Consider the following 23,087-nt stretch of genomic DNA (forward strand, 5'->3'; position numbering starts at 1 on the left):
GGGCACTTGACCACTGATCTACATTCCCAGTGCTATTTTGTATTTTATTTAGAGACAGGGTCTCACTGAGTTGCCTAGTGCCTCACTTTTTGCTGAGGCTGGATTTGAACTCAAGATCCTCCTGTTTCAGCCTCCCAAACTGCTGGGATTACAGGCATGTGCCACTGCACCTGGCTTACCTTTGAGTGAATCCACACGTTCCCTAGGTCTGGAATGCCATCTCTCCCCCACCTCATATTCCCTCCTTCACCCCCCACCATGACTCTCCCATCCTATATAAAACTGCCCTGACCTACATTACTCTCACCCCAGCTGGATTGGATACTGCTTCTCCGTGTCACCATAAAGTTCTAGGCGTGACTCTAGCATGTCATCTACTGATCTGTAATATTCCTGCAGAATACATCGATCCTTACCCAAAATAGGCATCCTTTGAAATAAGTAATTGTCCACTCATCCTTGAATCTCCTGTATTACGCGCGTCTATGTGTAGATGTGCATGGAGTCGTGCATGAGCACTAAAGTAAATGCGAGAATGTGTCGCTGCGGTCCTGGGGGATCAACTGGTGGAATGAATGTTCAATTAGAGGCACTGTGTGCCAGTAAAACATTCGTGGCTGTGCCCTCTGGTTCCTCCACTTGCTGGCTTTGAGATCATGGGCACCACTCCCTCTCCAAAATTAATTTTCCCCAAATTTAAAATGGGAATATAATCTTCACCTATCATAATGTTTCGGTGAGAATTCAACTGAGTAGAAAAATATAGTAAAGAGATGGCAAAGATGAGGGCAAGGTGGTGGACATACAAAAGATGCCAAGACAGTGTGAAGAACTTAGATTAGGATCCCTGCTTTGCTACTTGAGACCCTGGGCAAGTTTAACAACTCAGAGCCTGAATTTTCAGACCCCTCAAATAAGGCCAAAGACCTACTTCCCTGGATGGCCATAAGGATTAAATGAGATCATGTGTGTCAAGTGCCCACCAGAGTGTCCAGTACAGAAGGGTCTCCCAATGAAAGAAATTCTTGAGCCCTCCTGGGTTTCTGTCCCTTGTTCCTTCATGCTTTTGAGCTCCTGTATCCAAAGGTCCAATCTACCCACAGTCTCCCAGCAAACCACTGTGATATAGTCTTGGTTATAGATATGTCATCCCAGAGTGCAGTTGGGGTCACCCTGCTACTGAAAACCTAATTGATATTTGCCTGCCTCCCCATTTCACATTCTAGAGAAGGTCACATGCCCTGACATTTCTGCAGGCGCCTGCTAACTGATACCTCACATCCATCTCTACTTCCAGCTTCCTATCTTACTGAATTTTTATTCTTTAGTCTGCATCCTGAAGTAGATCTTTTACTTACTGCTTCCCTGATTTTGACCTAAATACAGGATTTAGGTCCTTTCCTGGAATTCCAAAAAGCAAAATAAAACACTAAAACACAATCATCTCACAATGGCAAAGGAAATAAACATCTTGTCAACACAGATACCTTAAAACTAATGCTTTGGCATCTCTCAGTACTCTTCAACCCTGGGTCTGGAGAGTTCTGGTAACTGCTGTTTGCTAACTTGTTGCAATGAGGGAGAATGCCCACTAAGGGGTGCCATGGGGCATCACAACAGGCTGCCAGGAAGAACCTAACTCTTGAATTTGGGCTCCTTTTCCAGGATTTGGGGGAGGGTTCCCGAAAGCAAGAGTCTTTTTTCTTGAATTGGATGCTGGCAAGAAATGGGAGTAAGTCAGTGAGTGACTGGGCTTCTCAGCAATTTTTACTAGAGAAGCTAAGAAGTCAGCTAAAGAATTGTATTGCTGGCATGGGGGGCAGGGGGGTGGCTGCGCAATGTCCCTGTTTGTGTCTGTTTTTGGACATGTTTGTGGAGTGGTCCGGTTTTGTCTTGACCCATCATGGTCATGTAGCATGGCTTGCATATTGGCTAATGACATCAGCATCCATGAAGTTGCTAATGGTCAAGAGGACACACCATGGCCTCCCTCCCAGCCTTAAGACGCTTCATTTCTCCTCTCCACATTCCTGTCCTCAAAAAATCCTTGGTCACTCTTTCATGTTGTCCAGACACCCTTCCTCTTCCCCCAGCCATCCCTGGTCCTCAATGTGAATTTTGTCTCCCACCCTCCCTGCCCCTTTAGACGGTAGTGGTTACTAGGTAGTTTGGGTTTTTAGCCATAGTTTCTTCCAATATTTATAAAGATTCATATGCTCCTTAACAACAGAGACATGATTCGAGAATTTTGCCTTTGGATGATTTTGTCATTGTGAAAACATTCTAGAATGAATGAATTTACACCAGTCTACATGGCATCTTGATGTGCACTTAAGAAACTTGGTAAACACGAGATATATAAAGTGTCTGCTGGCATATCAGGGCACGCTGATTTACAGGGAGCTGTTTCTTATTTATATGTAGAGGGAATACACTCTAAAATAGCAATTAAAACAGTGTAATATACAACCTAGTAGCATAATCATGTATAATCATCTTCAAATACTATATGCATAATTGTATGTATGATGCCTTTATATGACTGGCAGCACAGGGTTTTTTCCGCCAGCATTGCCACCAGCATGTGAATAAGATGCTGTCCCATGCACTTGCCTCTCTAGGTGATGGGGATTTTTGAGCTCCATTGTAATCCTGTGGGACCGCTGCTGATATGTATCCTATTGACGACCAAACTATGGTTACATGACACATGGCTATATGTCATGTTGCTGTAGATAGGGATAGATTCAAACCCAGGTAGTCATTTCATGCAGCTCAGAATCTAGCATTGGGCAGGTTGGGTGGGGGACACCTGCCCCTTCTCTGGGCATCCTCAGGCTGTGGAGTCAGAAACAGCCTTCTCCATATCTCCTCTCTTTCTTCCCTCCCTCCTATCCCCTCTCCCTTCTCTTCCTCTCTTCAGATGTTTAGCGACCTGAGCCGGGACCCTACAGAGGACATTTTCCTCACTGAGCTAAAGGTGAAAATTCAAGACTCCAAGATCCCCAAAGGTGAGCATCTACTTCCCTTTTCCCAGAGGGAAAATGATACCCACACACTTTTCCTCCCACCTCTCAGCCGGTGACACCACTTCATCCATCCTTGCTGTACCCCACACCTCTGCTGAATGCCAGGTCTGCCCTCCCCTCCCTCCAAGATCCCCCAAAAGGCAGCATGGAACCCACCAGCCATTTGCTGCCCTTCTGTCCAGGGAGAGCTACCTGGTCAATCTAGCAACTCAGCTATGGCCTCAGCAAGGGGCGAAGTCAGGGTGGAGGCTGGGATCTCACATCTCCTGCCTCTGCTCATTTTCCCTCAGAGGGCTTTTCACCCCGGAGGAGAGGTGTGACCGAGGGCCCCGGTGCAGAGCTCTCCATGTGCTACCAGAAGGTCAGTGTATGTGGACATGGCCAGGAGGGACACCTGATAGAACTGGCCTCAGGGACATGGGGTGGGGGACAGAGAAGCAGATGGAGCCAAAGGAGACTTCTTCCCCTTTCTGGAAGGTGCCACCAGTTTCTACATCTTCAGAGGGTTTTGCAAGTCCTGGTGGGTCAAGGTTCACCTTATAATACAGGAGATGATGAGATCTAAGAAACAAGAGCGCTGTCCCCTGGCTCAAAAATCTCTTCCTCCCCCGTTGACCACATGCTTGCACTGATGGCACTGGGGTCTTATTCCTTTGGGACTGGGAGGCTGCCTGTGCTTGCTGGGGCTAGTAACACTCCAAGACTCTCTCTGCTGGTCCCTTCTGGGAATCAGTGACATGGACAAGAGGCTTAGGGCAGGTGTGGGAAGCCCAGGGGAGGTGAGACTGTGCATGTGAGGATGCATGGTGCTGGCACACCCGGAGAGCCCCCATCTGTTGCTCAATCCCCTCTCCCCAGGCCCTGCTCAGCCACCGACCCCGAGAGGTCACCGTTAATCTGAGGGCCACTGGGCTGGTCCTGAAGGCCATTCCAGCCAGTGAAACGGAAGGTGAGGAGCTAGGAATACAAAGCAAAGAAAGAGAAGGGATCAGAAGAGGAAAGGTGGGGAGAGAGGAGAGGAGAGAACCAAGCATTAGGAGCCAGGGGGAGCCAGGGGAGGGAGACCCCACATCATCCCCACCATCACAGAACCCAGGCTGGGTTGAGCTGAGCCCCATGCTGTGCTGTTTGAAGCATGGTCCCTGTCCTCAGGTGACTTCCTATCAAGTACCCCAGTCTCCAGCACAGACCTGGAGGCTGCACCTCTGCATCTGGAGGAACCCAAGGAAGCATTGCTGGTGACCTCTCACCTTTGAATTGGGCTTGCCTGCAGGATGGGTTGTGTTGTTTAGGCATTTTGGATTTTTTTTTTTTTTGGACCAGGGATTGGACCCAAGGGTGCTTAACCACTGAGCCACATCCCCAGCCTTTTTTATTTTTTTGAAGCAGGGTCTTGCTAAACTTCCTAGGGCCTCACTAAATTGCTGAGGTTGGTTTTGAACTTGTCATCCTCCTGCTTCAGCCTCCTGAGCACTGGGATTACAGGAGTAATCCAGGAGTATGGAAATTTTGGATTTTGAACACTGCTGCAAAAAAAATGGAGATAATAAAAGATACCAATGTATGTGCATATAAATTATAAATATTAGCTCTCACTGTGAGATCCCTGGTCTCCTGGAATAATGGGAAGGACAGCAGTGTGACTTACAAACCATTCCACACATGTATAAAAGTGGGGAAGGGTGTTGTGTTTGACCCATGAACTCCTTTAAGCATGTTAACCCCATGAGATAGGTATTACTAGTATTACTAACTTTTTACTAGAGAGAAAACTAAAATAAAGAAAATAACTTACCCAAGGTGACCTCTGAGGAAGGGTCAGAACGGGGGTCAAACCCAGGCACCTTCACACTACATTCCTCACCACTGCTCCACACTGCCTTCCTAGGGTGGCCAGAACTCACTTCAGGGATGTGACCCACAGATGCTTCTAGAGATCACTTCTGAGCAAACAAGAAAATTCACTCCCATCGAAAGATACTTTGTTCCCCACTCTATTCCCTGTGCCCCACCCCATGTCTAGGTTCACAGTAGATATTCAGTGAACATTTGCTGAATAAATGAAATGCTCCTTTACACACTAACATTTGTTTTAAAAATGAATGAATGATGCTGGGCGCAGTGGTGCACGCCTGTAGTCCCAGCAGCACGGGAGGCTGAAGCAGGAGGATCGAAAGTTCAAGGCCAGCTTCAGCAACTTAGTGAGGATCTAAGCAACTTAGCAAGACCCTGTCTCAAAATAAAAAATAAATAAATAAAAAAGTGTAGGGGATGTGGCTCAGTGGTTGTGTACAGGTTTTGTACACATACAGAATGTGTGCTGTGAGAAAGTTTCACGTGTCATCTGCAAATTCCACTTGCCTAGAAGCGATTTTATCAGAAACGGATATTATTTCTAGAGTTTCTTCTTTGCACCAGATACCAAAAAAGTTGAGAATCTGTGATGCTTTTCTAAGAACACAATGCACAGCAGACAGAAAAGGGACGCTGTAGGATGAAAGCAAAGTCATTGAAAATTTAGAGACAGAGTCCTGGTACCAAAAAAAAAATTTGGAATATTCCATAAGAAACACAGAATGAAAACAAATATTTCAGGCTGAAATGCTACTGAAGAAGCTAAGTCTGATCTTTCCTATTCAATTACCAATAAGGTCATCCGTGTGACCCTGGTCAAGTCACCTGCAACCTCTTCACTTCAAGAGATTTTAATAGAGTTAATAGACACTAATTTGTGTGCATATAGCAAACTATAAATGTTAGCCCTCATGGTTAACTGTATCCTTTCACAAATGTCCTCCCAGGACTGGTGTGGTGATGCCAAAACTTCCTTTGAAGGCACAAACACCTAAAAACCCTCTGTAGTTGGCAGGGAGGGATTATACCTGGCAGCAGCCACATAATTATGATTTTTGACATATTATACACTATTGAGAAAGTTGAAGAAACTCTCTCAACTCTTTGGACCAAGACCCTCCTAGACACCTTGACCTACCTGTTACCTGGGCCAGGTGTTCTCTGAATTCTTAACAAGCCCAATAGTTGCAGAGAAGTTCAACAGAACTTTCTTCCTTTGAAAAAATGGGTGCAAGAAGAGATAAAGAAAGGTTGGTGGGTAGGGATTTGGGTCCACAATATGGTTGCTGGGTCTGGACTTCCAGAACCCTTGTTGATTTTCCGAGAAGAAAGATGGATGTTGAGGAAGGCGTTGAGACTGGGTAGGACCAAGATGGAATCAGGAAGTGTTAGACAAGCAGGGTGTGGGAGGGGGCTAAATAGGGAAGAAGGGAGGAGGGTGGGTTTATGGTTGTCTTCTCAGGGACCAGAATCTCCATCTCCTCTGTTTCCCTGGACACTCATTCATGTCATCCCCATCTCATTCAGTTTCAGGGTTCCCCCACTGCCCCCCAACTGCTGCTCCAGTTATGGACCACACATGTCTGAATGTCAGTGTGACCGAGGTGGTCAAGTCCTCCAACCTGGCAGGAAAGTCCTTCTCTGTAAGTACAGGGAGGAATGGGACAGGGAGACAATGAGATGGGAATGGGGTAGGTGGCTGGGATCCCTGAGGAGAGCGCATCCAGAAAAGGGGAACTGGCTTGTTACCTTTGCTGCTGAAGTGGAGCTTCATACGGGAGATAATCCATTCTCCCATTGATCTGAAATACTGAGCACCATCTGGTACAAATAAGGCACTTGAAAATTTAAGGCAATGCCCTCCCTCTGCTGACTCTTTGAGGACCTAAGACTGCCCCAGACAGCCACACAATGCACCCTCATCCAGTCACCCCAGGCACTATACAGCAGACTCCTCAACAACCCAGCGCAGCCTTTGACCATTTCAAACCAGCTCTTGCAACAGTGTCACCCTACAGCCACCCTTGCCCCTTTACCTGGCCTTGATTGATACTGATAGAGACATAGGACCCATCCATTTTCTCTCTATCTGAACTTCACTCTCTATTCAGCCTGATCCTGGAGTCCTCTCATTATGTCCAGGTGTAATCAGCATGCTCCATGGTCAAGTTGACACCCTCAGCTCCCAGCAGACGCTAGCTTTAGATCAAGTTGCCTACGCAGCAGTCCGTATGCCCCTGTGGCTGAGAACTTCTGAAATAAATCCTGCATCCGTGTTGGCTAAGCCCTGGCAAATTCACGACCTCCCAGCTCACCCAGACCCTTTCCTGTCTTCTCAACTCCCTCTACCAGTGTGCAGTTCTTTTTTCTCTTGTTTTGAAATCTTTCTTCCTCTCTCTCCTGCTCCTTCTTCACATCCAGTAAAGATATTCAGGCCTTTTTTTATCCTAAAACCCCAAAGCAACTCTGCTGGGACCCCACTACCTCTCCAGTGACCTGCTGTATCACCTTTCTTCCCTTCTCAGTCAAGCCTTTTGAAAGATGCCTCTAGAAGCTTCCAGTCCCTTTCCAGACTTTTCTGCCCAAAACCATCTCCTTTGACTGTGGCAAAGTCACCTCCCTATTATCAAAACCAATGGTCACTTTTCAGTCCTTCTGTTTCTTGAACATTTTTCAAGATAAGGTCTCAACCCACAAACAAAAGTTTCATTATTTATTTGGGGAAATACAAAAATAACACAAAGAAGTAAGTTCACTAGTAGTCCCAATACCTGGTGTAGGATGACATTAACATTTTCAGGTGTAAACCCCTAGCCTTTTCTTCTATCTATTTTTACATAATTTGATAACTGCAGTACATAATGGTCTGTAATGATGTTTTTATTAAAAAATATACTAAAGCCCTGTGTATGTATCCTGATGGCACCTTCTTTATGTCATTAAATATATTTTGTGTCCTTCAATATATTCCATTCAAAATTTATCATATGGTGGTTATATATGCCTGAATAATTATGGAAATGATTTTTATAGGCCATTCCTGGAAGTGCTCATTTTTCTTTATCCTAGGCATATTGTGAGGAACCTCCTTAGGGTTAAATATGTGCTAAACATCATGGAAATGCCTTTTTAAAAATATCTAGTAGTGAAATCTTCCAGTTGAAAGACATCCATATGTTAGAATTTTTCATGTACTTTGCCAAATTGCGCTCCAAGTTCCACTCATGGTTGTATGTGAATGCCAGTCTCACAGCACAATCAACATATAAATTGATTTGATTCATTTTTGCAAATCTGATTGTCAATTCATTTTTAATTGACATGTCTTTACCAATTACTGATTGAAAGTTCTCTTATATTTATTGATAATTTATATTTCCTGTATTAATACTGTCGTGTACCTGTTTTATGAGGATGTTAACCCTTTATTTGCCCTATAATTTGGAAATGCTTTTCCAAGTTTGTTGTTTAATATTTTTTTTACCTAAAATAGCTTTATGTTTTGATGTAGCAAAATTTTCCAATTTCCTTCAATCATGTTTGCTTCTGAGATGATTATCCATGACCTATGTCTGACATACCATAATTGTGTACACTACTAAGAAAGAAACAATGTTTCCTGAACTAGGAATAAGGCTCTCTTATCACACTGATTGCAAAAATACTTCCTAATTGTAGAAATATTAAAATATGGGAGGGGGGTGTAGAATTGATGAAAACAACATGCATGTTCCTTTCTTGTAAAGAAATATTCTTTATTTCTTTACTCATTTTAAACATTATAGTCTGAGTTGTACATTTACATTCTCTGTCATTACTGGGAGACTAATCTTTCTGGTGACTGGGTTCATTGATCCCATGGTAGTTCAATTCCTTGTTTGTTTCCTGAGTTATGTGTCATATTTGTTGGGGATTTATCTGTAGCAAACCTGGGTGGGAAAACTGTCCCCCCTAAAAAATTCTGTTTTCTTTGCTCTTGCTAAGTGCCCTGGTGATATTATTGGCTAAAGACCATCGAGTTTCTTTCCTGCTTGGAGGTATGAACTGGCTGGGAAAATAAAAAGCCTGAAAATAATCAGTAAAGAATAAAAGACAAAAATAGAAGTTAGATCTTAAAAGGGGGGGCACCCTGGTGGGTCTCCCAGCCCTGATAGGAACTGGAACTGACCAGCTGAAAAAGGCCTCAATCCTTTATTTAAGGGGAAATATATCGAAAGGTTTTAGTGTGGCAGGCGTCTTGAGGAAAACAGAAGAGTGGGGGAAACAGATTTTGGGGGCTTGGCAGGTTACACCCATCTCTGGTGGCTGCATTCGAACCTTGGGCTGTGAGCTAAGGCAGGGCACCAGTGTGATCTGGGCTTTCTCAAACCAGGGAATTCCACCCAGCAGTTCCCAGAAAAGTAGCCTTCCTGCCTTATGTTGGCTCAAACAAACCCATAATTTATACATGGCTTCCAACACTTTCTGGCTCAGAAACTTCTAGACCATGCAGATAGAGTAAATGTATACCCCAAATCCACATCAACAGCCTTGGAGCTAAGAATTTTCAGGCAAAACTTCTTCCTCACTGACAGCACAAGCCAAAGCTGACAGCCTTCCATGGGGGAAAGCCCTCCGGTTTCTGCTGAAGGGCCTTTTTCTAATTCAGTCTTTCAATGAGAATGTAGCTTTCAAGAATCCTTGAAGGGAATCTGTATCAAATCCCTGCTTCATGTGGGCCCAAAGCCTTGTCTTCCATCCACCATAGCTGTTGAGGACCGAGCCCCTGATTCCTGAGGTTAGCAAAACCTCTGGGCAGCCAAAGCATCTATCTGAATGACATAATTTGACTTCTTTGAAATTCGTTGACATTTTCTTCATTGCCTGGAACATGAAGAATCTTTAAATATCCTTTGACAACAAAACATAGATGTGCTCTCCATCTATAGAATACAAAGTATGGTGTTTGTGAAAGAAAATACATTATATCACCATAATCTATAAGTTAAAATTATTTTTCCACTTCCTCTGTCCAAAACCAAAGAGGGATTTGTTGACCTTCTCACCATGGTTTTGATTTAGTTAATTCTATTTTGATTTCTTTGAATTTGAATTTTTAAAAAATCTTTTCTAATATTGCTGTTCTAAAATATGATGTCTTATGCCCAGTCTCTGCATGAAACTGGTTCTTGTGTTTTTTCTCTCTGGAAGCTTTAGATATTTCATTTCCTAAAGGACTCTGGCATCTTATCATCCTTCATTGTTTTGGACTTTGGATGGACATTTCCAATCTGGAGATTTGCATATCTCCATTCTGAGATAGTCTCTAATACAACTTTTTAAAATTCCCTTCCCTTTATTTCTTTGCTCTTTCTGGGACTACAAATATGGAAATGTTAGGCTTCCTAGATGGATCCTCTGATTTTCTCAACTTCTCTCTCTGTTATTTCTCATTTCTTTGACTTTGGCGGAGTTTTCTTCCAATTAATTTATTGAATATTCAAAGTTCAAAAAAAATCTTCTTTGTTTTTGTTATTCATTTTAGTAGTAATTCTGCTGCCCAAATGCAGTGTCCTATCCCTCTGAAGATAATAATTATGGCTTATTTGAAATTTTCTTCTACTTCCTGAAGGGCGTCTGTTTCCTCTGAATCCTGTTTTTGTTGGCTTCTTGTTTCTCTTCTCTTCTCTTTACTCCCTCCCCCCGTTTTCACCCTCTTCTCTGTAAGGTTGTCTCCAAATATCTGTTCAAATTCAAGAGTGAAGCTCTAAAAAGCTGAGTCAATGGTGGACCTCATGGTGGGTAGTCAGATGGTCACGGTCCATTCCACGGGGGAAACCCAAACATGAGTATCTGTAGTCTCTTTCCCAGAATAGCTTTGTTTTTCCAGAAGAGTCCATCAGGCTTGGGGAGGGAAGGGCTGATGGGATAGGCCTGCTGCTGTGTGTCACTCTGGACCAGGGTTGGGCAAGGCCCTAGGAATCTCACCATGCTGTGAGCAGACTACCACATACTCCACCTGCTGGAGCACAGCCCTTCCCTCCATCTGCTTCCATCGGTGATGTCTCCAAGTCGAGTCTCTGGCTATTTCTCTGACCTCTCAGACAGGGAGAGGGCTTGTGGCTGGGCTGTCCAGGGCAAATGAGAACCTGAAGGATTTTGTCAGATTCTCCTCATTCCTACCAGCTGCAGAGCTGAGAGCCTCCAGCCCATACCCCTTTGCTGTCCAGAATCTTGGTCCTTGTGTTTGACCCTTCCTCTTCTTTGGTAAGTTTCCACTGCCATTTCTCTACTACAGTATTGTGGTGTAGAACTGCAGATGTCTTCAGCTCTTATCAATGATGCACCTCCTTGTTTGGAGGTGGATTCCAAGAGGGGGAAAGTGACACAATATGTACTTTGCCATTTTGAAATCAGAAATCCTCATCCCTTTATTTTAAAAACATTTTTTAATTTTTTTTTTTTTTTTTAGTTATTGATGGACACAAGACCTTTATCTGATTTATTTTTATGTGGTGCTGAGGATGGAACCCAGTGCCTTACACATGCTAGGCAAGTACTCTACCACTGAGCCCCCAGCTCCAGCCCCAAATTTTTATTTTTATTTTAGATATGCCTCTAGTAAATAGCATACAATCGAGTTTTTGTTCAGACTCAGTCTGAAGTCTTTTGGCTTTGTTTTTGTTTTATAGGATAAAAAAGAATGTAACATAAAATGTACCACCTTGGTTGTTTTTAAGTGTGTAGCTCAGGGATGTGAATTAAGTATATTCTCACGGTTGTGAAACATTTGGTTTTTTCAACAAGTGAAAGTTTAATCCATGGGTAACTTTATGTGCTATTTGACCTTTACTCTGCCACCTTTTTAAAAATATTTATTTATTTATTTTAGTTGCAGTTGGACACAATACCTTTATTTCACTTATTTATTTTTTTTATGTGGTGCTGAGGATCGAACCCAGGGTCTCACACATGCGAGGCGAGTGCTCTACCGCTGAGCCCCAGCCCCAGCCCCTACTCTGCCATCTTATGCTGTGCTTTCTGGTTTTTTGAATGTCCTTTGCTGTTTCTTTATGCTATATTCCTCAGGTTTTACTTGCTCCTTCCCTCCTCCCCTGCAGATGATCTGGAAGTGATATGTACTTCTTTTTCTATCAGTGGTTACCTTTAAATAAAAAGATGTATATTAGAAATTATACTTAAATGTTAGTACTCCAGTGAAGCCGGCTTCTAGCACTGTCATAGATATTTCCCCCCGTTGTATATTACGTTGGTAGATTTTGAATGAATTCCACCATGGGAACAAAAATCACATTCACCAAGTCTTTAAGGATCCTAAATACAAAAAATCCGAGATGCCATTTTCTTGTTTTACTTCTTTATATCTGACTATCATATTTTGGCCTCTTTCCCTGAATTCGTTTTCCTAAATCAGTTCCTTAAATAATTACTGTCCTCTAAATCTTCCATGTCCCACTTTTTCTCTTGTTCCCTGGATTATCAAACCCACTTACAAGGACTTAGGCCAGTTTGTCAAAGACTCCCAAGTCTATACCTCCTGCTTTGACCTTCACCCCTGAATTTCTGAATAAGTTAGTGGGAACTGAATGTCCCACAACACCCTGATATTTAAAACCAAAACCAGTAACACCAGATAGTTAAGAGGTCTCTAGAGCTAACCTGTCTGGGTTCAGCTCTTAGCTCTGCTATTTATTGGTGATGTGACTTTCAGCAAGTTACTCAGTCTCTCCATGCCTCAGTCTCATTATGTAAAATGAGGATAATACTATCACCTCCTCAGTCTAGAAGTGGTAGGATTAGGTAATTATTGAGCAAGCACTATGTATGCGATTAGCAATGGGAATGAAAAATTCACATTTTATGTCCCTACTCTTGTTCAATGATACTATCGTACCCAATCACCTGTGTTAGAAACCTGGGAACACCTTCCTCAATTTCCCCATGTCCTTCTGGTTTTCTCCATCAAACACTTCTCAAATCTCTCCCTTCCTCTCTGGCTTCCTTCTTGACCGACCATTCTAGTTGGTCTAGGATTGAAGGAGCCTGGGACTTTCAGTGCTAAAACCAGGAAAGTTCCAGGCAAATCCTTGGTTACCCAAGGTCCAGACCTTCATCCATCTCTCTTTGCTAGACAAATATGGTAGCCTTCCAGGTGATCTCCCTAACACGATTCCCATGTTCCTTAAGCCCACTTTCCACATCTCTGCCTAAGTCATCTTTCTAAAACACAATTCTGACATGTCACTCCACTCTTGGAACCCTTCCATCATTTCTCATTCTCCAAGGGCAGAAAGATTTCCAGAGCCAGATGCGATGGTGCATGTCAATCATCCCAGTTACTCAGGAGGCTGAGGCAGGAGGGTTGCAAATTCAAGGTAACTCAGTGCAACCCTGTGTCAAAATAAAAAGTAAAAAGGTCTGGGGGCATAGCTCAGTGGTAGAGCAGCCTAGGCTAGGAAGCAGGGGAGGGAGGGAAGGCAGGCTGGCTCTATGGGGCTCCTCTTCCTCTCCATCTGCAGCATTGGCCTCTCCTTTCAGGCCCTCTCTGCCAAGGGATTTGGAAGTGTTCTGGAAGTCACACCCCTTGCTTATGCTGTCTGCCCAGAAACCCCTTTCCTCCCTTCTTCTTTCACACCTTCTTTTTGTAACTCCTCATCCTGCAAGATGAGAGACTCTCATCTCCCTGGGAGGCCTGTCTGGATGCTCTTCTTCCCTCCACATTCTGGCCCCTCTTCCCACTCCTTGGTGAGCTAGAGAGGCCCCACCTCTATAATCTGCTTTATATTCCTGGGGACACAGCCATTTGCAACTCTGGAAATGGCACCACAGTTTAGGGGGTCCATGGGCTCAGGTCCCTGGTCTTAATCCTCCCTGTTCCCCTAGCACTCAGTGTGCCTGGCACACAACAGGTTTCACCAGATGTTTACCAGTCCTCCCTCTGTGACATCCCAGAACCAGAAGCCCACTTCCTCTGAGCACCCACCCACTGTAGGAGAGCTCCGGTTGGCGGAGAGATCTGCCTTCCCAAAGGGTAGCATGATGTTTAAGCTTTAAGCTCCACAGTGGACCTTTTTACTCTTATGTTGTATTTCCTCTTTCAAAGTCAGTTCCTTACTTCTGTTTTCAATGACCTCTTTAAACAACCTTGGTCAGGGGCTTTCTGAACATCTAAATTTATCACCTCAGCAAGTTCCCTTTTGTCTCTGAACTGATTTACTCAGGGGGGAATTCCAGTACCTGTGCTTTCCTCTTGGAAGCCAGGTGGGTTCATAAGCATCTCCTGTCCAAATGGCTCAGAAAGTAAACATTGGGCAGCCAGGGGAAGTTCGTGGTTGAGCTGTAGCAAAGCTGCTCCCAGCTCAGAGAACAGTGTGGGCAAGGGCATGAGGACTGGCCTGGTGAGTTTAAGGATCAGCAAAGATGTGACATTGACTGAACTGCAAGTTTGATAGAGGACAGCAATGGCGAATAAGGCAAGAACACAAGAATTGGGGCTTGGGGGTTTGGAAAGCAAGAAGTGATCGAAAAGAACAGGAAGCCGTCAGCAGCATTTTGCCCACCCCCTCATCTTGTGGGGACATGCACCCTTTGCAAGTTCTGCATCTGACCCTTTCCACGGGCATCCACCATTGCCACATTTATAAACTACAGTCCGAGACTCCTGACCATCTTGTGGTCCTCATGGGACAAAGTCCAGCAGGGAGGGTGTGTCTAAGCTGCAAAACACAAAGGAGAAAGGAAAGGCACCTGCTGACACTGTGGGCAGGTGGAAGGATGCCCTGAGACTGCATTTGTTATAAAGAGGACAGAGCCAGGTCCTGAGTGGGGACATGGAAACTCAGGTCCTGCTAGACACACCTGGAGCAGCCTGATGCAGGGCAATGAGCACTTAGCTGGGAGTCGGCAAGCTGGGCCCCATACCACTGTGCAACCTTGAGCAGGTGACACTGATCCCCCCTGGCCTCGGTGTTCCCACCAGGTGCAATTCAGTCATGGTCCCGTTAACTGCCACCAACTGAATGTACCTGGCTTTCCTATAGCCCCAGTTCAATAAGAATTCCAACCCCCTACAATATCTCCAGAAATTTCTGGAAGATTCCTGGTGATATCTCAATGCTGACAGGTACCCAGTTAGCTGTCCACCAAGCGCCCACTAGGTTTCAATGCCCCTGCCCCCACTGTCCACAAGCAACCCCATGCCTGTGGCTGAGAGACCCAAGGCACCAAAGCTGCTTCAGTTTCTGTTACAAAGCCAGGAGAAGTCCCCACTTTCCTTTGTCACCCTCTGTCATGGGGTCCTCCTTGCCACCCATGAAGGTTTTGCTAAATCTTTCTGACTTCACTCACAATTCACCTGTTCAGATTGACATGTCTGAGGATGGGGTGGTGGTAGAAGGGGTCTTAGGCTAGGAGACAACCAAAGAGAAAAAGAATCCACAGTGGGAACCCCACATACACCCATGACAACTGAGGCTTCATCACTGAGACCTCTGTTCACACTTGGGTCCTTGGAAAATTATAATTAAGAATAATAATAATAATAATAATAATAATAATAATAATAAATAGTCACCATTCTTACAGTTTTTATCATATCAGGCACTGTTCCAAAAACTTAGCATATGCTATCTCAGTTAATGTTCAGAATAGTCCTACAAAGTGATTGCTATTATCGCCATATTTTTTTTTCTAAATAGCACAGAGAGATTAAGAAACATATCCCAAATCACACAGTTAGTAAATAGCAGAGACAGGATTAGAACCTGGGCAATCTGGTTTAGAGACTGCTTAGACTCTCCTCCTGGGAGATTCTTGCACACTCTGCCTGCAGACTTCTGGCTGACCTACCCCAACTGTGAAAGTTCAGCTGACATTCCCAGACAGGGTTCAGGTTGCTGTTGCTATCTGACAATGAAATAGTGGGTTGACTTGTGGTTCTCGCCTCTGCATCCACGATCAACTCAAGGATCTCTAATCTTATGTGTGGTTCTTATGAACAGCCAGGATTGAGAACTGACTCTTGCAACTTCAGAGTTCTAGGGCTGCAAATTACCCAAAGCTGCTACCCATGTGTGGAAGGGATTAGAGACACAGAAAAGCCCTCTGAAAGTCCCACCTGTACCCACAATGCTCCAAGTCCTCTACCCCATGGTCTCCAGAGCAGCCCTCTCAGGTGGAGGATTGGATAGATGCCTGGGGCCTGCTTTACTTTGGCCTGGTCTGAGGTTTGTGTACTTGGTTGCTTTCTGGACCCTCTCTCTATGCCCCAGTTAAATAATTTTGTGTGTAATTTCATGCTGAGAACTAGGGCCAGGATTTATAAACCCTCTGAATGACTGCCCGGTTCTACACATAGCAACATACAGGAGGTGACTGGAAAATGTTTATTGATCAACCCTCTAACTCATGTCACTCAATAATCTGGCACACACCATCCACAGCATTCCAATTTCCATTCAGGTTTCAGGAAAACAATTAAGATTGGGGAAAAAATTGCAGAAACCATGCACGATCCAAAGGCAACCAAGAGGCAATTAATGTAGGATTATCACTGCTCAGAGTCACTTGCAGAAAGAGAGCCAGGGTCCTACCCTGTGGGCAGGACCGAAGAAACACACCAGATTCCAAGATAGGAGATGTCGGCAGGGACATCCACCGAGCAAAGGTGACACTCATGAGCTGTCTCTCTTACAGACAGTGACAAATACCTTCCGGACATCCAACATCCAGATCCAGAGCCAAGAACAGAAGCTGCTGACTCTGTCACTGGACAAGGACAGTCGGCGTACCTTCAGGGATGTGGTCAGGTGAGCTGGGCCCACCCCTAGGGCTCCAGGCCCCATGGCACAGACCAAAGCAGGAGCCAGCTCATGCCATCTTCTACTGCTAGTTTCAGATACCTCCTCAGAGGCAGAGCCTGGGCACGGGCTTCCGCCAATGCCCTGTGACTTAAACCCAGGAAGAAGAGGCAAATGAATGGCTATCACTGATCCAACCCCCTCTGCTGGCACTGGCCCCTCCCACACATGCTACCCTCCTGGGGCATCTGTGTCCCAGTTAATGCCAGCTTTCCAGGTTTTCCCCAGCAGGGTGTATTTAGGTAAGGAAAGCAGACAGACACACAGGTGACTGGATCCCCTGGGCAGCCCAGGCTCATAGTCTTCCTCCTCTGGATTTTTCTTCTTCCTTCTGCATTACCCTCTCTATTCCCTACAATAACAGATCTGCTTTTCAAACATCCAGGGAAGATCTGATCCCTGACATGGGTGCCCTGACATGGTCTTTCCCCATCACAGATTCGAGGTTGGTCCCTGCCCAGAGCCTCGTTCCAGGGCCCAGAAGTCCAAGACGTCATGGCTCTGTTTACAAGGGCAGAAGGAGATGGAAATGGCCAAAGCCAAGCCCAAATCCCTTCTGATGCCCATTAACACATTCTCCGGCATCGTCCAGTGAGTCGCTGGGGCAGCAGAAGAGCTGGGTCTAAGGATGATAGGCCCAAGAAGAAGAAAAACACTACCCCTCCAGCCCTCCAGCACTTACCCACAGTCAGAACAAGGCCTGGCTCCACTGGGCAGCCCTGGCTTTGACCAGGAGACAATGAGTGCCTGAGAGTGCACACAGCTTGGCTGTGGAGTATGTGGCGGAGCAGGACCCACGCCAAGGCCAGGGGATCACCCAGCAAGACTGTGATGTCATGAAAGTACCCATACATAGCTTAGCTTGTCACATAAACATCCATACCTGCATTTATTTCCAACTCCTACTTCTCCCACTGTCTTTGCCCACGCGAGCTCCCCACCCACCTCTGAAGGTCAGAGCTACTGTTTTGGCTGGAGCCCTGTGGCCAAGGGGAAAATCAAAAGTAGATATACACAACTGCACCTGTGCCCTCCTGAGTCTGTTCCTTTCCTTCTTGGGCCACTACTCACCTCATCTATGCCCAGGAGGGGCCTCTCCGGGTGGAGGAGGAAATAACAGAGTCAATAAATGTACATTAAAGTGTTTCTGCTTTCATCTAATACCTGGTGATATTTGCATTTTAATAAAAATCTGTGGGGAGGGGCAGCAGTACCTAATACAACCAATTGGACCCACTTAGGCCAGATAATGGTTTGGTGAAGTATTAACTGCTGTGTTCTATCACCCTGCCCCTTTCTCCTCTCATTCTTATTAATTTAAGGACTCTTAAATTAATTTTCCCTAAATAGAAGTGGGAAAGCAGGATAGTGCCGCAGTCTGGCTGGGCACAAATCACGAGCCACTGAAGCAGGAACAAACTTTATTTTTGAACTGCAGGAAAACACTTCACACAGCTCCCGGGGAATCCTCCCAAACGCCACGCGGCTTGTCCAGGAACCCCCAGCTGGAAATATCTCTCCGGGAAATCCCTCCTCCTGCACTTCCCCAACCAATGGGAACTCTCGGGGAATCCCCGGAAATCCCCAGAGAACTCCAAAATAGTGCGAGAACTCAAAAGTTGCGGCAGAGGCAGATAGTAATGCCTCGCCTGTCAATCAATACTGTTGGCAAAATGCCAGGAGTCATACAGACTCGGCCGTGGCTCTCAGCATCTCCCCCTTTTTGTTTAATTAAACAACAAGCAATGTGGCTTAGGGACCGTGCCTGTTAGGCAGTCCAATTCAACATATGGTCCTTACCCGTCATCGGATGAACTGACCTCTAGGCGTCAGCCTCTTTTCTTAGGTTGGTACCACTGCAATTGGATCATACCCGTCACTGACTACCAGTCCAGCATACAGCCATACTTGTGGATAGGCCTTTGCACCAGTGGGGGGGTGAGGTTCTTTGCCTCACCTCTGTTGGCCCCCAAATTTGGCCTTGGTGCCAGTGGGGGGGTGAGGTTCTTTGCCTCACCTCTGTTGGCCCCCAAATTTTAGACCATCACTAGTAGAAGGGAGGAGGATGCAAAATGCCATGACACTAAGCCAATTGAGGGCTCCTTTGAAAAATTGTACCACCGGTGACACCATCAGCAAAAATACTCCAGCACTACCACAATTCGCTGCACCAACAGATAGTTCACAATGCATACAAGTGATACATAGTCCAGGCAAGTTCTGCAAGCAGTTCAAAGCAGAGGAATCTGTCAATATGTCCATTTCCTCCCAAAGTAAATCGACTCCTTGATTGAGCATTACTTGTTGAGTTATTATTCATTGATGCATCAGTTTATACAGTTTGTTGTGATAACTATCGAAGAAGCTGTAGTTTGGTTTTATGTTTGTCTTCACCGGCACTGGGATGAAGATAGGAATTCTGGCAATGATGCTACGAAAAAAATTATGTAACATTCCAACAGGCACTAAGAAAACAATTTTTTGAACAATTTACATTATCCTGAACAGAATTATTAAATATAATGAGAAGGAAAGGTGAAAGTAAACAAACAGATCTGTTAACCTCCTTATTTGTTTACATATTAAAACAATTTTCAACAGCTGTTTACCCAATCTAAATTAAACCATTAAAATCACGTGAATAAAAAAATTCGGGTCCATTTATTCATGAGCGCTCCTCATATATGATATATGGACATACGCACATACAGACATACAACACAAAACAGAAGTGTGCACACATAACATACAACACATAAGACAATAGTAAAGGCCTTGTAGCTTTACCTAGGTGAAATCTCCATTGCAATGCTTAAAAACTCCACAGTCAAAAAATAAAACTGATCAGAAAAACATTAACCTAGGTCTGTATGAGCTCAAAAATAAAATAGAACTTTATGATGTGGGAAAAGGCAAATAATAAAATACATATTGAAAAAAGCATCCTGGTTAATCACTGTCGCAGATGTAAGAATAGCCAAACTGGAGTTCTGGATATCAGCTGTTATGGATTTGAGTCAAATCATCTTCCTTTTGTACCGCAGTCCGGCTGCAGCAGAATAACCGGGGGGTGACGAACAACTTGTGTAGATTGATACAGCAGAAGTGGAAGCCGTTTATTGCAGGACAGGAGCAGTATTTATACATTCCACACAGCTTATCTAATTAACATAAACTAGATACATCAGTCAACCAATCAGGAATCTCCACACTTAATGGCTCGCTTTTGTTACTTCTCAAACCACTCCCTCTGGCATTTTGCCAGGCACCATCCAGACTTGTTTACGAACTCTAACATTCCCCTGGCAAAATGCCAGGTGTTATTTTGACTTGTTTACAGACTCTAACACTTTTGGTCTGTAGAAATTGTTTTAGTTAATCTCTCTGGAATCCAAATCGGCTGCTGTTCTCCCTGTGGAAAAACACAAACAGAACCCTGACTCCAGACAATCACTGGGTCAGGACCTTTGCATTGTCCTGTTAGAATATCCTTCCAAAGTACCTTAGGCTTATGTACATTTTTTGGACACGTATGCCTTTCCGCAGCACTAAGCCCTGATGAATCCAAATTTAAAAAGTTTAGAGTAAAAAGGGTTATTTTAAGTTTATCTTTGGGTGATATATACCCCTTTCCAATTCCCTCTTTTTGCTTTAGTAAGTACATTTTAATAGTTTGATGAGCTCTTTCAACTATGCCTTGTCCCTGAGGATAGTATGGGATTCCTGTTATATGAGTAATGCCAAATGAGGAGCAAAATTGTTTAAAAGAGGTAGAAGTATAACCAGGACCATTATCTGTTTTTAACTGTTTTGGAACACCCACAGTGGCAAAATTTTGTAAGCAATGAGCTATAACATCTTTAGTTTTTTCTCCGGAATGAAGGGAGCCCATCAAAAATCCGGAAGAAGTATCAACTGTAACATGCAACTATTTTAATTTTCCAAATTCTGGCAAGTGTGTGACGTCCATCTGCCAAATATGGTTAGGTATCAGTCCTCTAGGATTGACTCCAAGATTAACTTGTGGTAAAAAGGTCACACAATTTTGACATTGTTTTATTATTTGTCTAGCTTGTTCCTTAGTTATTTTAAAACACTTTTGTAAAGTATGAGCATTGACATGGAACCTTTTATGAAAATGTGTAGCTTCTTCTAGTGTAGAGAAAATACGTATGTCATGTGTAGTTTTATCTGCTAAATCGTTGCCCAAACTAAGGGCTCCAGGCAATCCTGTATGTGCTCTGATATGTCCTATAAAGAATGGATCTTTTCTGTCCCAGATTAGACTTTGTATAGCAGAAAACAAAGAGAAAACAGTAGAGGAAGGGGAAATCCTGCCAGCATCTTCAAGGGATACTATAGCATTAACTATACATTGACTATCAGAAAATAAATTAAATACAGAATCTTTAAACATCACAAAAGCTTGTAAAACTGCATTAAGCTCTACCTTTTGAGCTGATTGTTTGGGTACTAAAAATGTAAAAGTTTGATCAGGGGTAACTACTGCTGCTGTACCATTATTTGACCCATCAGTGAATACATTTGGAGCATTCATGATAGGGGTTTTTCTTGTCATTTTTGGAAAAACTACAGGATGCAAAGACCAAAAAGACAACAAAGGATTAGATGGTAAGTGGTTATCAAATGAAACATTAGATTTACACATGATTATTGCCCAAGTATTTAACTCATTAGCTAACTCATCAATTTGATCCATAGTATATGGAGTAATAATTTTATTGGGAGAAATTCCAAACACTCCCTTTGCTGCTTTTATTCCTTTGAGTATTAATTGTCCTACAGCCTCAGGATACCTAGTAAGAATAGTGTTAGGAGAATAAGATAAATGTATCCACAATAATGGACCTTCTTGCCAAAATACTCCTGTAGGAATATTTTTTGTTGGTATTACAATAAATAATAAAGGCAAAGTTATATCAATTCTATCCAAATGCATATTTTCCATATATGTTTCAATAATTTTTAATGCCTTTCTTGCTTCAGGCGTTAACATGCGGGGTGAATTTGGATCTGATGGACCTTTTAGGATATCAAATAAAGGTCCCAACTCTCCTGTTGGTATGCCTAGATAAGGCCTTATCCAATTTATGTCTCCTAATAACTTTTGAAAGTCGTTAAGTGATTTGAGTTGATCTACTCGTATTTGAATTTTTGGTGGACGGAACATGGTTGAGGATAATAGAACTCCTAAATAATTAATTGGAAAATTTAATTGTACTTTATCTATTGCTATCTCTAGATTATAATTTTTTAATAAATTTGTAAGTGTGGCATAACATTCTAGCAATGTGTTTTTATCTTTGTGTGCTAACAATACATCATCCATATAGTGAAATATTTGTAGTTTAGGATTTTGATTTCTAAGTGGCTGGATTGCTTTGTTAACATAAATTTGACACATAGTTGGGCTGTTAGCCATCCCTTGAGGGAGTACTTTCCATTCATATCTCTGATCAGGACCTTCATGATTCAGTGCAGGGATAGTAAATGCAAAATGTGGACTATCCTCAGGATGAATTGGAATTGAAAAAAAACAATCTTTAATATCTATAGCTAAAACGTACCAGGTTTTTGGCAAAGCAGACAATTGAGGAATCCCCGATTGAGCAGGTCCCATAATAACCATCTCATTATTAATGGCTCTTAAATCTTGCAATAATCTCCATTTACCAGATTTCTTTTTAATGACAAAAATGGGAGTATTGTAAGGAGATACGGAAGGTTGTATATGTCCCTCTGCTAATTGTTGTTTGACCAGGTCATGGGCTGCTTGTATCTTTTCTTTAGTCAGGGGCCACTGAGGAACCCATACTGGTCTTTCTGATTTCCAAGTAATTTTTATTGCCTCAGTGACCCCTTCTGAAAACCCAGTCCATGTCTATTTATTCCTTGATCTATTTGAATTGGTGCTGCTATGCCTTGTTCTCCTAATCTTTTTTCTTTCCTGAAACCTTGTCTAGCCCTAATAGTGGGCGCATTTGGATTGATGTTATTTGTTAATGTCAAACCTAATTGATCTAGGACATCTCGTCCCCATAAATTTATAGGAAGATGATCCAATATATATGGCTGTATAGTTCCTTCACATCCTTCAGGATCCTTCCAATCTAATACCATTGCACTTCTATGGGGATTAGTTGCCACTCCTAGGCCTCAAAGCGTTTGAGTGGCTTGTTGTAACAGCCAATGTTTTGGCCATTCTTGACGAGAGATGATGCTAAGGTCTGCACCTGTATCCAGTAGCCCATTAAATTCATGTCCTTGAATATTTAGTTTTAGCATGGGGCGAGAATCTAAATTTAAAGACAGCATAGCCCAATCT

The 23,087-nt window shown here is 43.5% G+C and overlaps 1 protein-coding gene across 6 annotated transcripts in view; it reads left to right on the plus strand.

The window, feature by feature from the left end:
• Pik3r6 (phosphoinositide-3-kinase regulatory subunit 6) overlaps window positions 1–19,041 on the plus strand; it is a 60,346-nt gene extending 41,305 nt beyond the window's left edge. For 5 of the 6 annotated variants that reach the window (XM_058572030.1, XM_058572033.1, XM_058572032.1 and 2 more), the window contains 6 exons: window positions 2,924–3,011; window positions 3,320–3,390; window positions 3,888–3,978; window positions 6,411–6,526; window positions 16,578–16,690; window positions 18,180–19,041. In XM_058572030.1, the coding sequence (XP_058428013.1) occupies window positions 2,924–3,011; window positions 3,320–3,390; window positions 3,888–3,978; window positions 6,411–6,526; window positions 16,578–16,690; window positions 18,180–18,513 (813 nt within the window). In that variant the 3' untranslated portion in view covers window positions 18,514–19,041. Of the gene's footprint in view, window positions 1–2,923; window positions 3,012–3,319; window positions 3,391–3,887; window positions 3,979–6,410; window positions 6,527–16,577; window positions 16,691–17,179; window positions 17,903–18,179 lie in introns of those variants that run through there. The other variant, XM_046422214.2, reaches the window with a different exon arrangement.
• Window positions 19,042–23,087: the final 4,046 nt, after the last annotated feature.

Source organism: Marmota monax, unplaced genomic scaffold, assembly GCF_021218885.2.
Source record: "Marmota monax isolate L192 unplaced genomic scaffold, Marmota_monax_Labrador192_F-V1.1 WCK01_AAM20220418_F8-fsc00243, whole genome shotgun sequence".
NCBI classification, from domain to species: Eukaryota; Metazoa; Chordata; class Mammalia; order Rodentia; family Sciuridae; genus Marmota; species Marmota monax.